Here is a 16,676-nt window from a genome sequence, read left to right on the forward strand (position 1 = left end):
TGGAGTCCCTCCAGTCTTTGTGGTCTATGTTCCCCACGTCTGCCCACTAGCGTTCTCGTAGCAGGTCACCCAAGTGAGTTCACCATCAAGATTCTAAAGGTGAGAGATTACCTTGGCAGCCATACGGCCGTTCGTCAGCCATCTCTCTCGGGGAACTCTTCCATTGTGTCTTCCTCAGGTGCAATATGGGCACGGAGTGCAGGGCGGAATTGCAAGTGCCTGAACATCTGACTGGGAGCCATATCATACTCCCATGTCAGATGCTCAAATGGGACGATCCCGTTCGCGTCTCATTGGTCTGCCAGAGTGGACAGACCTATCAGGTCCCATGTCCAGATTCCAGGTGGGTGTTCACCTGGCCCAATTAGTTCCTCCAACACAGTGGCGCTTTTGGTGTCAATCAGTTTTCCCCACCCCATTTCTCTGGTTATATGACACCAGGTGCTTACCACTGTATTGGTCGCAGGTGGTGCGTCATCTCAGTTTACCGCCACATAGAGCTGTTGCAGGAAATGTACAAAATAAATACGCCGTAGAAAATAAAACACGACAATATGACGCAACAACAAACTCGAGCAGAAAAAACACAGCTGTTTGTGGTTAAAAACCAGTTTAGGCCCAAATCTTGCACTGACAAGTAAGGTGAAAAGTCTAAGGAGCCCGATTAGGCAATGGGTGCAGAGAAGTAAATTAGTTCAGATCACACAGAGGTCTGGGTGCACAACGCTGAAAACACACACTTCACTTAAATTACATTTACCATGAACGCACTGGCATTAACGTGCAGAAGAATGCTTTGTTTATCAAGCATTTTTGGGAGTGCAATAAAGTGTGTAATGGATTGGATCAGAATCTGAGGTTATGGGGTCACAGGTCTGAGTGTTTTTTCAGTCTTAAATCTGTAACTTGCAGGTCAATTATTATTTAATGCTTGTAATAAACCATTGTGCAATCGTGTATAAAAAGAGCTGTCTGTGCACTGCAATTTGAGAAAGAATGAGGTACAGTCCTTGTGTTGAAGGTCTTTCTCCCTGTCACAACAGTAAATAGCGGTCTTTGCACTGCCAAGAGGAGTCTGTGTATTCCTTTATTTTTTAAGGTTTTTGAGCCCCGCAACAGGGAATGGAGATCTCCCTTCTCACCCAGCACTGCACAGTCCAGTCTGTATGCAGGTTTGTCTAAAAATGAGTAAGCCCAATAATTTACTACTCTAAGGTGTGGCGCTTCATAGTATATTTAGACATTCTGGAGTGCTATGCTGCCCTCATATGACGAGGGCTGGAGCGTCACAAGGACTATATACGGCGGTCCGTTCTACCACAGGAGGGACTGCATCAACTTGTTCAGTTTCATAGCAAATGGACTGTTATGCAGTAAGTGGGCGAATATGAATAAAGCTATCTTTTTGAAGAGGGCTGCCTGACCTATCACAGATAGTGGCAGGGGCTTCCAATGCTATGTGTCCGCATCTCTTCTTGTTCCCAAAGTATCCCGTGGGCTCTAGGAAGACAACTATTCTTTAGAGGAAATACACAACTAGACATATTTAAATGTTATAATTATGCTTGTGTAATCTTCACAAGAATCATAGAACTAGAAAACTTGACACTCCATTCTGCTATCTTTCCTTCTACCTCTACTTAGGACAAAGTAAGTTAGGCTATGTTATTGTTGTAGCTTAGACAACGTGTGCTAACAAGTTTTTGTGGTTATTCATAAATTCTTCTAATTGTGCCAAAGCTGGATTAATACAGATTTGCTTTAAGGATAAAAGCCACACTACTAAATGCTCCCACACTATCGTCTTTCCTTTGTATTCTTCAAAACATCTTACACACTATCAATTCTTTTAACTAATAATGTTCCTTGTAAATCTAAAAATATATTTACCTTCATTCTCCAAACAGTGTCAGTGATTTGACTATCGAAAACAGGCGATTTTAAAGAGAACAGCAGCACAAATACATTTTCTCAAACAGCTCACTGGAAGAATTTTGATTTAGCAAACTCTAGTACCAGCCTTTACTTAAAAAGGCAAGAACGGGTGTTAGCATACCTAATGTTATGAAAAAGTACTGAACATGTATATGAAGAAGTACTGAACATGTAAAGAGTGCTTTACATGTAGACATGAAATTACATTAAACAAGTTTTGCTTTCAGAAAGTTGACAAAACAAAAACACGACATGTAACAAAAATGTGCAGTTTTATTTTCCTTCATTTTTTAACATCAACAAAATATTAGCATTTTACATTAATACACGTGCAATTTAGTGTCGCTGTCATCAAGCAAAGTTGCCTGTTGTCTATAAACATACAAGTGAAATAAAATTATTTTCCCAGACATGCAGTATGGGAATGGCCATACACACATTAGAAATTTGAGTATTAGCAAAAATCTGAATCCACTTTGGAAAGCACAATAAATTGGTTCAAAAAAGTAAGTGTGTTAAATACAGATATTAGCACACAAACTGTCTCCAGAAATATACAATTCTTAAGGGATTATAAAAGGCAACAATTATTAGGACTTTGAAAGTGCTCATATTTTAAAAACAACTTTGAATTAAAGGGTTGTTAATAAGCCAGTGGCTATTACCTGGTTGTATTAGTAAGTAAGCATTACTGCTCTCTGCTGGGAGTTTAAACTGTAAATCACTTATCTTGCAATAACTGGCCTCAGCCGAAATAAAGTATAGTCATTAACACCACATTCCTTAAAAGCAGACATCTGCCAGCTCCCTTTACAAAATCTCGTTTTTTAGTTCAGACTTTCACTGAACTTGGAATGAGGGAAAATGGGGTCTGTGACTTCATGCACTCCAAGCTTTCCGGTTCAGCTAATCTCAGTATTCCATACAGGATGGTGATAAAGGTTACATATAACAATATATGAACTGTCTGAAGAGACGAACCAGCAACTTCCTTCACTATGTCCAAGCATCAGGTCTAAATACTGTAATACAAGAATACGAATAGACCATACACATTTAAGCAGCACTGTGGCCATGGCAACATTCAATGTCAGTTTTAATGCATGGCTACCAAGAGACAACAGTATAATAATCAGCGAGTTGTGCAATGTCAGGGAGCCAAATGTTTACATTGTAGTCCAGTATGTCATCGTCAACTGGATATAAGGCTGTATATAATGTAATACTTCACCTAACAGCCATTTTCAGTTGTAATACCGGCTTCTAATTCCTTCCTTGTAATATTTCAATTTATAAGATAGTTTATGCACTAGAAGTGATCTGGGAAACAGCATGCATCAAAGTGGTGCTATTTCATAAAAGTAAACAACTGATTTACCCATCTCTTTTGATCATGTAAGTAAAAAGAACATAGACGTTATCAGGCCAATTTACTAAATGATAGAAAATTGCTACCATGTGTAGATGGAACAAGAAAGAAAATCAATCATACAATATGGTAACGTTAAGTATGTTAATAATACCACATATCTGCAATTGGAATACTTTTTTTTTATAAGTATAGAGCACACCAAATTCAAACTGCAATATAACAAATCTAGGTAGTGAAGTTCTACCATTCAATAGCCATATATTTGCACAAAGCATAAAGTTGTTATGGGATAATAGAATCCTTTTAATGTATTAGTGACATTTTAATACTAAGTAAGATGGGTTCTGCATTGCAATGAATAGGATCTCATTTCATGTTTAACAATTGGACTTAGAAAATGTGCATGCACAGAAATGGTCCGAGTTTTAAACTAGGGCATTTTAGAGCACTCACAAATCTTTATTTTATTTTTTTTAACAAAAAATAAAATTTGAGTAACTGCAAATGCTTTCAAACTTTGAGTAAATGTTAAATTTGTCTCTTAATGAATGTTTCATTGGAACGAAAATAAAGTGACCGATCTACAAACCTATTCAGAACTACTGTGGAAATATACAACATAATCCCTCTTGCCAGCACTCCCATAAAAAAACTGGACTCAGTGCAACAAGGACTGAATCATATTCAAGTAATATAATGTTTTGTACTGGGGGACTGATTGTTCCAAACCACTATCAATTTGTCTGCAAGTGGAATGGGGGTACAGCCATATAAAACAAATGCTGCGGAAAATACAAAACAGTAGTGTTTTTGGAAAAAAAGTAGCACATGAAACAAACTTCCACAGCAAAGGAGGGTAGAGAGGCATATTCTATTTGTTAATACTTCAGAGCACAGAGCTAAAAAAAAAAAAAAGACAACTTTGGGTGCTAGAGTACACGAAGTACTAACTTCTTCATAGATGGAATTATTACAGGTATGCTAATGGGAATACATACTCTCAGGTTATACCGCAATTATCAAGAAGGCTATGCCCATATACTAGTCTGTATTGAAAGGAAAACAAGTATATCTACTTCAACCAAATTATATTTTGTGTATTTGTTAAAACCTAAAGAATTTAAGCGAGTGATTGTAGAAGTAAAGACTATAGGTCAGGTCAGTTTCAGGACATTTGACTTTTAGCTGCTTTATGAACAAGTTGGCCATGTTTAGTACAACTATCTTGTAATCATTACAAACTAGTAAGGAGGTGGACTCAGATACAATGAAAGTAAGAGGTCACGGTCAGACAAGGCATTTGGCTCATAAGGACGTCTTACAGATAGCTTCTCAAAAGCTAGACTTATTGATTTTTAGATCACCTTATTTAACAGTACTTATTTCTCAGTAGTTGTTTAAAGCACTATTACATTAAAAGAGCCTAATGGCCGTTTGTCAGGAACAACAGTTACTTATAGAAGTGCATCAATCATTTGCGAAGAAATTGAACTTCTCTCTACAAATGGTGAACACCCAAACGTTTAGCACGATTATTATATCAAGTAAAGCATCTTTAAATCCTGAATCTTATTAATTTTGAGCAAAAACAAGGCCTCATTCCTACGTCGTTTCAGGTAGGATAAGGTGTTCTGGCAGATTAGGCAAAGTCCCCTGTAGAATTTGATTTGTAACTAAGATTTAAAACATTGTGTGTGGTAATGTAGTTTACAAAAGGATACTGAAAACAGTGTTTCGGCCAAGAACACGCTCATGCAAGGAAGAGTTAATGCCAAGAAAACAAAAATGTTCTCTTGGGGAATATGAGAATTATTTTTACTACTGTAAAAGTGAGAAATGTGAATGAAGCAATGATAACAAGATTGTATATTATCAAGGACAAGAGCAATCATGAAAATTTGTCGAGAAGAGTCCATCAGAACTTTGGAAATTCATTATCCATCTCAGCAATACTGCTCAATTTCATTAGATAAGGTAATCTACCTATTTTACAAAACAAGCTTGTCTCTACTGCTTCAAGAGTAGGAATGCCTCATATTTCAAAACGAAATACTATTGTTCAACAATCCCATCTCAGATTGTATCCTGCCTCCACCAACTCATCTGCTCCCAAATCACCTAGTACTTTATCACATTAAATTAGCACTAAAATGCTGGAAGACTTCATATTAGGTATCCCAAGCATACTTCTTAAAGTAGGTCAAATATTATAGAAAAGTAGCAAACCTACACACCACAGAAAACTAAAATAGGTGTCTATATCACTTCATTCTAAATCTCTGCAGTGAAAGATTAGGCGCTAATCTAAAAAGTATAAAGGAAAGATTTTTTGGGGAAAAGAGAGATCATGAAAAATCAGAATTTTGTTTTACTGAATTGCGCCCCTGAAGAACTGTCTGAAAAGGACACTCTGAAACAGGGGTTACCATTGAAAAAATCTATTTACAATAAATTCCCCATCTTTTCGACCAATATCATACAGCATGGTACGCAAGACATTACATGCAAGTTAAGTGTTTTTTCCATGAAGCCATCATCTTTTTATAGGCCTCGCCCTAAAACCTCAATGTTCAGTAGGAAAGAAAAGGCTTCCCTGCTTCCACTCACTGTGGATCACACAATTCTACTAGTGAGCAGCATGAAGGTCACGTCAAGGGTCAGAAGCACCAAGTGGAGAGATGCGTGGCCTGAACCCCACATAAAATCAGCCTATTGGGCGCCCAGGTTGGTAATACTGGTTAAAGCAATTTCAGTCCAGTTGCCAACAGTACGTCCAAGTCGTTTTGCCCCCTTCCGCAGCGAGGTCCTCGAGAACGTGCGAGAGCGTTGCAAGTACTGCACATTTTTTGCCATTAAACGGTGATAGTGTGCTATTGCTTCTTCTCTGAGGAGGGAAAAAAAAGGAATATTTTGTCAAGATCAGACCCAGCAAACAGTCGAGGTTAGTGACTCATTAAAAGCCATGCACTTAGTAAGGACAAGACCAACAACTCCAGAACTGCAGTACTGTAAATTTTCTTTTTCTAAACTGAACGGTACTTACAATGTCAAACATTAACTTTCTTGGCTTCCTCATTTTTTATGCTATGGCCTGTGACGAAGAGGTGGGTGACTTTTTCCAAGTGGAGAAATCTTTGTGTGCTTAGCACCGGTACAGGTCAACAGACCCTGATGCTTTCGATCATGGTCTGTCATTTGTAGGTTCAGAAGACACTTTCTGCATACCAGCCTCTCTTTTCAGTGAATAACATGCTCTGTGTACTGGGCACTTTTCACTTGATGGTCTGCATTCACAGATGGCTTGGTGGGCCTCACTACACAAAATGCTCTTTGCTAGCTTGGCCTCTACCCCTATTGCTCTTTGCAGCCTTGGTCATGCTTGGCAGAGGTCTAAGGTCTGGATCTTGAACAGTCCCTCAAGCTTGGCACAGATCAGATTGGCACAAGGAGGCATATAGAGGACTAGAGGGAATGAGAAGACAGGCAGCAGGAAGACTAGCAATATCGCTGAAAAAACACCCGGCTTCTGTTATCGCTTGGTCTTAGTCTTGCAAAAGCAGTAAAGCCTGAACACTGTTGGGCTTCGAGTGGAGTACAGAGTAAGCAACGTTTACATTTTGAAATTATAGGCACTAATCATTAAACTTGGGAAGCGGGTCCAAGTAGAAATCATTTGGTATGAGGGGAGCTAAAAAAATTGTTAACTCACCTCCTTGCCACAGTGTCTGTCCTCGCTCTGCTCCAGTCGGAAGCACCCAGGCTCCCCTGAGCCTATCACAATGCTGCAATGTAGTGTTGTTATTGGTCTGAGTGCCGTGGTTAGGCACTCAGCCAGGTACTGGGAACCTGAGCATGCTCTCCACCCAGGCTGTAATGTAGCCTGCATGGAGAACAAGCAAAGTGCGCATGACGGTTTGGCAGGCCTGAGACAGCCGGCCAGACTGTCGTGCGCACCGATAACAGTGTATACCACTCCCCGTGGGTGCCTGTCATCCCCCTGGCTGCGCCCCAAAGACTCAGACACAAAATAAAACTATAATACACCACGGTTTATTATGGATTTATTTTTGGGGGGGCTGCTGGAAGGGAAACGAGGAGACAGTCCGCAGTCATAGCAGAGGAGCTACAGCTGGAAGTGGGTTTAGCCTGAGGTGAGGGAAAAACTATTTGGACTAAATGTACTTTCAAACCTAATGCTCCAAACGAGTGGCCATTTAATTTCAAATGAGTATCCTCCAACAATTTTCTACCAAAGCTTTATTCAAAGTAGATTGTTTTCTGGCTAACTTCTTCAAACTAATCAAACAGAATTTTATCGAAATAATTTTACAGTACAGTCACTTTATTACAAGCTACATACCTGATGCATAGGTATCCTGTGTGCAAAAAGATGTTTCGAACAGACAGATAGTTTAAGTGAAGCAGATCCCTCCCCCCTTCATTAAACGCTATACAACCCATGCATATTTCATTGTAACTGCAGTAACCTGCTAATTTGTCAATAAACATTGACTCTGTGGAACATTAATTAGCACTGGTTAGAGTGGTGCTGTGCAAAAGAAAAGAGTTACTTTTAGTTAATTTCAGATGAGAGAATAGTATGACTGGAAAATCTTAGTTAGGGCAGAGTTGGATCACACAGTTATCTCAAAACCAAAATTGTCTGACAGAATCAGTGTTTTATAAAGCATGTGCAATTTCAGTAAGCTTCAGAATCAGTGTGGCATTTAGACTCAGCCAATTATTACAAACAAAGTAGAGTGCAGTTAAAGTAGACAGGAACTACACTGTTATGGGGATTGAAGAGGAGAGTCACTGGGAAAGAACCACTTATCTTCCAAATTAACTAAATGAAGAGTTTTAGCATGTTATAGCAAAAGCAAAATTCCAAGACAATCCCTGGTTCATCAACCCAAATGTGTATGCAAAGGTGGTCATCTTAGAATGAGTTTTCTTTATTCTATTCTAAAGGTCTTGTAAAGCGCATGGCTACCAGAAGGGTTCCCAGTTCTAGGACAGTCATCAAATGGATGTGATCATCAGAAGTTGGTTGCCATAGAGCCATGTTTGCATGATAACTGGCGAAGGTCATGAGGAAGAGAATTCAACACCCTGGGAGCAAAGTGGGAAAAGGAGTGGCCACCCTAACAGGATCTACTGCATTTGGGGACCTGTAGCAGAAAGGCTGAGGAAGATCTCAAAGACTTTCCAGGGGTGTACGGAGTAACTGGCGGTCTCAAAAGGGTGGAGCCTTTCTTGAGAAGAGGCCTATGCAACATGCGTAAGGTTTTGAATTTAACTCGCTGCTCGACTAGGAGCCAATGGAGTTTCTTCAGGGCTGCTTTTGTAGATTGATGTTGGGGAAGATGCATCAGGAGCTGAGCAGAAGCATTCTGAGTCATCTGGAGCCTTTGTCACATACTGAGGAGAGCCCAGAAAAAGGATGTTAGCATAATTAAGGCGGGAGATGATGAGAGCCTGAACAATTAGTCTCCTAGCTACAAAAGGAAAGTGATTTCAAATCTTTCTTAGCAGTCAAAACGCCAAAGCAGTTGGCTGCAAGTATTTAGGCTTGGTGCTCTACCGTAAGACCTGAGTCTAGCCACATTCCAAGGCTCTTTAGCACTGTTTTTGGATGGGAAACCAGTCTAAGCATTCGGGCACAGGGGAGGGAATTCTTTTGTTAAAGTTGTTATCCAGTAACATGACCTCAGTCTTGTCTTCATTAAGGTTCAGTTTGCAGTTGGCCATCCATCTGGCCACTTCCTGAAGACACGGGACCAGGAATGAATACAACTATTCTAAGAAGATTACCCCACATGTGCATCACACCAGGCATTAAGCCAACTACTACAAGCATTGACAAAACCAATAACTCTGCACCAGGTTATTACAGCTGAGACGGATTGTTTTTCTTTAAAGCAGTGTAGGCTGACAGAGTATATCTATATAGCCTTACATGTGGAGGTGCTTTTTAACTGAATATGGAAGTAGTGTGTTTCAACTACCATGTATGTGTATCAAAATGTGTAACTGGAGACTACTAACCCATGAAAAAGAAAGGACTGAAATATATGTATATACAAATCTATGAAAGGTAAGGGAGTAATATATCGACATGTGCTAAGCACTTAGCGGCCTAAGATAATTCATTTAAGATGGGAGGGCATTTAAGACCCAATCAATAGAAAGTGTACACAGTCCTTGAAAGCAAGACTGTTTAATCAACATATACAGACGAACCACTTATCAACCCTATGGGCTAAATCATCACCTGGAAGAGATGCTTGCATACTAGGTGGCTGGAACACTTCTGCAGAAACCAGTTGGTGCAATGGAGAGAAACTATGTGCCAACTATAGATCTGAATTAAAGGGGGTGAGGTCCGATTTGAATAATAGACATTAAGGAATGGGGAGCAAAGCGTTTTGGCTGGTCATGCATTTTTAGACAGATTTATTCTTTTTGCAGCTTTACACACAGACAAGTTAACAGTGTAGAACACACCACAACCCAGCATTATCCACACCAAGTGCACACAGACAGACATGTGAAGTGCAATCAAACAACATTTAATTGTTACCTTGTCCGTATTATCTTCAGTTAGGAATGAGACAAACTGTCATATCACTGATAACAAATGGAAGAATTGCAAGATAGAAACTTTAGTCAGAGTCAGACTTCGAAAAAAGTAAACTATAAAAGGTAATATATGTCCAAAGGAACACAACACGATCTACGAATATAATTCATAATGTAACTTCTTGTCACATTTAGTTTGGTCACTTGTCTATACCATTGAGCTATTTACCTCATGTTACATTTACTTCTAAACATGCATTTTTCACCTAACACCTAGAGAGTAGATAGTGCCAATAAAATCATTGTTCTTGTGTTTTTTCGAAAATGAAAATAACTAGTGTCCCAATTCATAATGGTTGTTCAGAGGTGAGGCTTCTTCCAGACTCTGGTATGGCTGTGTCAGATCTTCCAGGCTCAATTCATACTACACACAGGATACATTTTAACAAGTATGACACTTCATCTCACCAGTCTTTAAATGAACAGCCCAGTTGGCAACATTTCATGTCTTTTTTCTCCAGGAAAATTATTCAATTTCAAACATACAAACTTTAAGCTTGGGGAAACCATTTGGGGTCCTACTGAAGTCCATCGCAGTAGTTAGGCTGTGCCTATAAGCAGTAAACTCCATGAACCAGCAACAATTGCAATCTGGAGCCTTAGTCCGACTAAGGGGGGCAACAAGTCTAAAGTTCTCAGAATAAATAATCGAATAAACACCTAGACCTGGAAGATGGTAGAAGTATGACCTAGGTTATCGAATAATGGTAGGTTATCTGATATTGACTGGATATATAAACAGTTATCTTTGAACTGCTCATCGAAGTCAATGGCTTCCATCTTCTCTTCTCTGTTCCGTTAGAAAGAATCTATACAAGTAGCCTGCCTCTAGAGTACTACATCCTCTAATCTTCCACTATTGCAAAGTGATGGCATGTCAAACAAGTTGGTCTTTATAGACAGGGCACCTATAACCACCTCTTCATAGTCTTTTGATTCTTGTCAGAGTGCCTCGCAGACCTGTATCACCAGTGACTGCGATGATGGATTCTTAAAAGGACCTAGAACCCTAGCACTAGCAGCTTCCTGGGAGTTTCGTCTTCCAAGTCACTTAAGTATTACTAAATCCTAAAAATGCAAATAGGGAGAAAGGAACAAAGGAAAGATACAAGCGGTCAATGGCAGGCTTGCTCTGGAAGAAAGCAAAATTGATGATCAGTCCTTTCAAAGGTGGTGTATTTTCCTATATTTGAAGTGATGGTCTCCTCCAAAAAGAATCTTAATAATATGTTGTTTATTGACGTTGGCCCCATGGATTATTACAAAAGAATCAAGTGTAATATTGTTGGTTGTGTGCTTATGATGAAACATCTCCAGCACACATTTTATTTCTTAGTCCTGCTTCAATAACGATGAAGACAAAATATCCAAAGGGAGAATCCACTGTTTATATTTGCACTGTGACTGATGCACCTATACTAATTGAGAAGGGTGTCAACAAGAGAATTCGAGCTTAGAACAGGGGTGTGGAATTCCTATCGCCCAACTCCGACATATTTTTGAGGGGTCAGTACTACATTTTGAATCTGTGACAAGTGCTTCGTTTGCAGTCAAGGTAAGGTTTTCATACAAATATTTGTGCTGTGCAAACTTGTATTTATGGTTGATTATTGCGAAATCTTTATTTGTAAGGTGACTGCTTTAAGAAAATGCTTGGAGCACAGCATTCATTACCGACAGTCGTTCCAGTGTAAAAATGTGTACATGCATCTGCAAAGTTTAACAATTTGAGGCTACCTGCCTTGCTCCCAGAATGTTCTGCTGTGTGTGCCCCGCTTTGGAAGTACATGGTAAGGGCCTCAAATTTTAAATCTTGCGCTTACTGAAGAGTGTGTTCTACCTCATAAAAAAGTGAATGGGGGTTTCAGTCAATCCCAGTAGCCAAAACACAAGAACTATAATACTATTCACCTCACAAGATTGACTATTCATTAATAAATCTCATTAAGTATCCCCCAGTGGCATTCATATTTAATAACTTAGTAGAATTTAAAGTCCATTTAAGAGGTCCATTTGGGTTGTTCTATGCGACCAATACAACATCTATTTTGGAGTAATGCACTGGCCCCATGTTTAAGGAGGTCAAGTGAAAAGGATTTGGTAGGACCCTTCCACTCTTTGCCTTTATTTACATCTTATAGATTGGAGATTGCTGCCTGCTCAGAAGGCAGCTCTACTAAGGCCACTGTGTCTCAGGCATGGTCTCTGTTCGAACAGTAGAGCGGACCAAAGGCAATAGAATGGAAATCATCTTGGCAAGAATACACTGAGGCTACTGGAAGCCCGGTGCAATTGAAGCAGAGAAAACAGGCAGAGGGTCCAATAGATCTAAAAAGGTAGTGAGTGGGAGACCTCTCCTCCGTAACCCAGAATGTTCATATTTCAAACTGAAGTAAGGTGAGTAAGGCTAGGTAGAGTAAACCAGGCAGGGTTCTCCTAAAGAACGTCCACTCTGCCATAACGATTACTTCAATAATTCATAGGAGATAAGGGACCACCGAACAGGGTGAAGTGACATGGAAACACCAGATAGGAGCATTTGAAAAGATTAAATAATTGCTTCTCTTTGCCTTCAATATTTATAGGTTCTACTATGCTGAAGTGACGTCACCAACAACCTAACTTTGACTGCACATATCAGGCTTACTGGGGGGTAGAGGATGACTTCCTAGAATGAGTTTCAAAGCACGCAACAACAGTTTCAAAGCTCAGGAACACATATCAGGTCAGCCATCTAGGATCTACACTCCGATGAGCAGTCATATATTAACGTTCGAAAATAGGATTCTGCGCCTGCAAAGTCTGCTCCACAGACCAAACATATATACTGCACTTCCTCACCAAAATGTTTTTTTTCCTCGGCATGTAGCTGAGCTTTGTGTTCCACAAGCTATAAGGAATACTCGTCACTTACACAATACAGCGTATTCTACGAGACGAGCAACAACATCGTTTTCCAGAGCAGTTGAGAAATATATGGATTATTTATACTTTGGTAATGAGAAGCTATTTTCAACAGAGTTCTTTTTTCTCCAAGTTAAAACAAGACTCCATTGCATCAAAAATATTTTCCAAAATGCTGACCTACAAATGCACTTACCTTTCATCTCGGTCGATAACTTCGTCAAACACCTGGGAAAGCCTCCGGAGCTGTCTAATCCCAGTGGAGACCGTTTCTAAATCATTGTCAAACTGCCTGGAAATCAACAACAACAAAAAATTATCTTTAGAGGATCTGAATTTATCAAATCGCTCAAACTCCCTATATCAGAAAAGCCAATAGCCGCAAAGCTATTTTTAGGTAATCTTTAATTTGAAGTTAATACAAATCACATTAGTCATCTTCCCTAAATACATGCTTCACACCCCTAAATCTGCTTGTTCGCTTTATATATTCTTATATGGTAAGGACAGTAGAGGCGGTAGTGTGAGGTTTAAAGAGGTTTGGGCTGGTGTAAAGTGAACAGTAGGGAGGCTGTAGAAGGTCATCAAGTGGTAACACTTTCGCTTGTCAGCTTTGCAAGTGGGCATTTTTTAGGGAAAAGGGAAGAAAGAGGGCAATCTATCATTTTCAGGTACAGGCGAGTTTAAGGGGTTTACCATCACAGGGCACTGAAATCCAAGCAGAGAATGCAGAACCAGAGAAGGACGGTTGGTAAGCATTCAAAGTTTTGAAGAAAGGCCCATTCAGCTGTAGGGAGATACAGTTTCTGAGACCTCATTGGTTACCTGAAGTAGTGGGGACCCTGGTTAAAGTGTTTTTTTTCCAGATACAGAGGTGGGGCGCCACAGTTTAAAACTGATTCATGCTGGCATAGGTAGCTAATGTAATCTGCGCAGAAATTGGTAAGACTGCAGAAGAGGAACATCTATTTTGGATTTGATCTTGTAAAAAGCAGTACTAGAAATGACATTAGCAAAGGAATGTGGAAATGTACCCAAAAGTGAGCACACTGGTGCAGAGTCAACCTCTCGTCTACGCGTCCGAAGACTAACAAAAAGAGAGATCGGCACTGGAGTTGAAGTAAAACAACAGGTTAATTAATCACTCATGAGCGGGACCACATCCACACAACACTCTCAAGTATTGTAGGAGGAGGTACACTGAACTCACAAACCATCGTCCTTATATACAGTTTTGTTGCAATGTAAGCATATGGACAGAAATGGAAAGAACAAGTTTAGACACAGAAAAAGCTAACGGTAAACAAGGGCAGATGGATGACCACTTGGTCAGCAAATAAGGAGGGGGAGCAGGAATGCTTATGGCAGCAGTAAACAATCAATAGATAGCCTCTAAGACCAGGTTCATCAGCAGCTACAAACCCCCCGGCAAGTACATTGCTGAGCCATGTCGAAAGAGGTCAACTAAAATGGATGACACAAGCAGGGTGAAAAGGCAAACAGCAGAGGACGAAGGAAACTAAATGGAAGCCATCGCCAAAATGGCTGTTGCTTATGCTAATGTAAAATATTACACATTTTCACAGAAACCCTAGTTTTACTTCATAACAAACTACCATAAGAAGGTGTGCTTGCATAAAGCTTCATATTGGGATGATGCTTGCCGGATTCGCATAATGGTACAGTCTCACCACCAGGTCACCCCCAAAGAATTTTACAGTGGAGGCAAAGCTGAGATCTGGGTAGGCTGCTCCGTAGGAAAAAATATTTAATGGAGAGTCCATTTTGCCCACCGATACAAGGATCAGCGATGCAGATGGATTGTCTCCTGACAGTATCAAAAAGGTTCACTCTTACATACTTGCAATCAAACAACCAGACTCCAGTCACCTCACTATATAGAAGGGAGTAGCCAGCATTTAATGCGGTTACTCCAGGTATTATGTACACCTCTACAGTATACGCCAAAGACTTAACACCTTGGAAAATAAGTCTCTCTATCTCATTGCAAATTAAAAGAAAAACAGACACTTATTACCTTTAACAGGCACTACATTTTAGGGACTTTATTAACTTACTCCGTTAGATATAAATAAGCATATTGTGGATGAATATAGCCTTATAGCAGAGGGCTATACTGGCTGTTAAAGGCCCTGAATCAGAGTTAACAAGGGAGAGGCCGTTAAACAACTGGTAAAGCCTGAAACAGAATAGTTATTAGAACATATCACCCAAAGAGGGTAGAATGTTCTAAATTAAAAAGGAAGAAACAGAAAACAACCTGGAATGTCAGCGCAGAAGGCCCATGACAGCCATCATCAGCCGTGAGCCACCCGTCTTCACTGGAGCTCCCAACATTCCAATGTTTCACTAAACATTATAGATCTGAAAAAACTAGCTAGAGAAATACTAGTTGATTCCACTGGTCCATGAGAAACAAGCATTGGCATAGCCAATAGGTCTCGCCTTTGGGATCTTGTAAGTGTTTAGCCATGCAACACTTGATGTTGTTGCACCAAGGATATTGTGCTGGATAACTAAACACTTATAAGGTCCCAAAGGCGAGACCTATTAGCTATGCCAATGCTTGTTTTGTACATGTCTTCCACTTCTTCGGACTCCCTCAGTGATCGCAATTGACCTGACGGTGCATAATGCGCCACAAGTGACAATGTACTAAGGGTGAAAGCAATGCCTTGGAGCACCATTCTCGCTTTTACTTCATGTTTTGGGGGTGTGGAGGGAGTTCCAATCACATGAACGTTACAGTGCTTAGAGTCATTTAAACTGGCTTGGAACGACAAAACAAAGACTGCCTCCATACCATGCTTTCCTCAAGGCTAAGATTTTCAAAAAGTAAAGCCATTTCGCTTTATAAAAATATTCCTGGATTGTGCACCTGGCAGTGATGTTCTGTCTTTTAGCAAACGAGGAAAGCTCATGAAGTAGGGCCGAACTACCCAGGGATCCTGACCCACTGTGCAGATGCAGTTTATATCAGGTTAGAAGAAGAAGGGTGTGGGTAGCCATAACAAATTGGTTAATTGTGCTGAAATGTGGTTTTGGTCGGCTTCTGTGCTTGACGTTTGTATAGTGCAGTCGGGCGTTAGTATAGCATTGCAGCACTTCTTATAAATGACGTCATTTAAAGTGAATACTTACAAGTAGAAGTATGGAGAGGAAGTCTAGGGTCATAACATACAATAACAGTCCCGTTGCAGAGACACCGGATTTTGGGGACGAGAGGGCTGCTACGGAAAAGTAAGCAAGTCAACAAGCGATCTAGTAATTGCTACATGAAAAACAAGCAGGCGAGTGGTGCGCGCGCGAGCCACAGCGAGACATCTGTTTTCTATTATCGCGCATGCATCTGTGCACGATAATTGTAAACAGATGTCGCACGTGCGGATAACCGCAAGCAATAGGCTGTTGGCAGAGCAAAGGCGGGACATGCACCGGCCTTCGCCCAATTGCGTGCTGTCTTGCTTAGAAAGACGTACGCAAAGTCCAATAGCCTGTGAGAAAAACAAAAACACACGCACGACCGTGCGGTGAGCTTGGTGAGCTTTCTGAAGCCCCTTACTAAAAGTCTCGCAACCAGCGCATGCGCGCTGCTCTAGGCTCGACCTAAAAAGCAGCATCAAATCATACAATAAAAATCTGGGGCTAGATGTACGAAACTTCCATTTACAAAAAAGTTGTGATAAATTGGGCACGGACTTTTTTACAAGTGGAAAAGAATTTTGCAAACCGATCGATATGCCAATAAGAGATGCCAGAAGTCTTATCCACCGACTTGAGTTTGAGGGATATGGATTCTGTT

The 16,676-nt window shown here is 40.3% G+C and overlaps 1 protein-coding gene across 3 annotated transcripts in view; it reads right to left on the minus strand.

Moving 5' to 3' along the window:
- Positions 1-2,190: 2,190 nt before the first annotated feature.
- PIMREG (PICALM interacting mitotic regulator) overlaps positions 2,191-16,676 on the minus strand; it is a 54,666-nt gene continuing 40,180 nt past the window's right edge. Inside the window, exons 4-6 of one of the 3 annotated variants that reach the window (XM_085649905.1) lie at positions 13,050-13,145; positions 9,891-9,937; positions 2,191-6,191 (exon numbers count right to left, since the gene is read on the minus strand). In XM_085649905.1, the coding sequence (XP_085506031.1) occupies positions 9,907-9,937; positions 13,050-13,145 (127 nt within the window). In that variant the 3' untranslated portion in view covers positions 2,191-6,191; positions 9,891-9,906. The remainder of the gene's footprint in view (positions 6,192-9,890; positions 9,938-13,049; positions 13,146-16,676) is intronic. The other 2 variants (XM_085649903.1, XM_085649904.1) reach the window with 2 other exon arrangements.

The sequence above is a fragment of the Triturus cristatus genome, chromosome 3_2, assembly GCF_964204655.1.
Source record: "Triturus cristatus chromosome 3_2, aTriCri1.1, whole genome shotgun sequence".
NCBI lineage: Eukaryota > Metazoa > Chordata > Amphibia > Caudata > Salamandridae > Triturus > Triturus cristatus.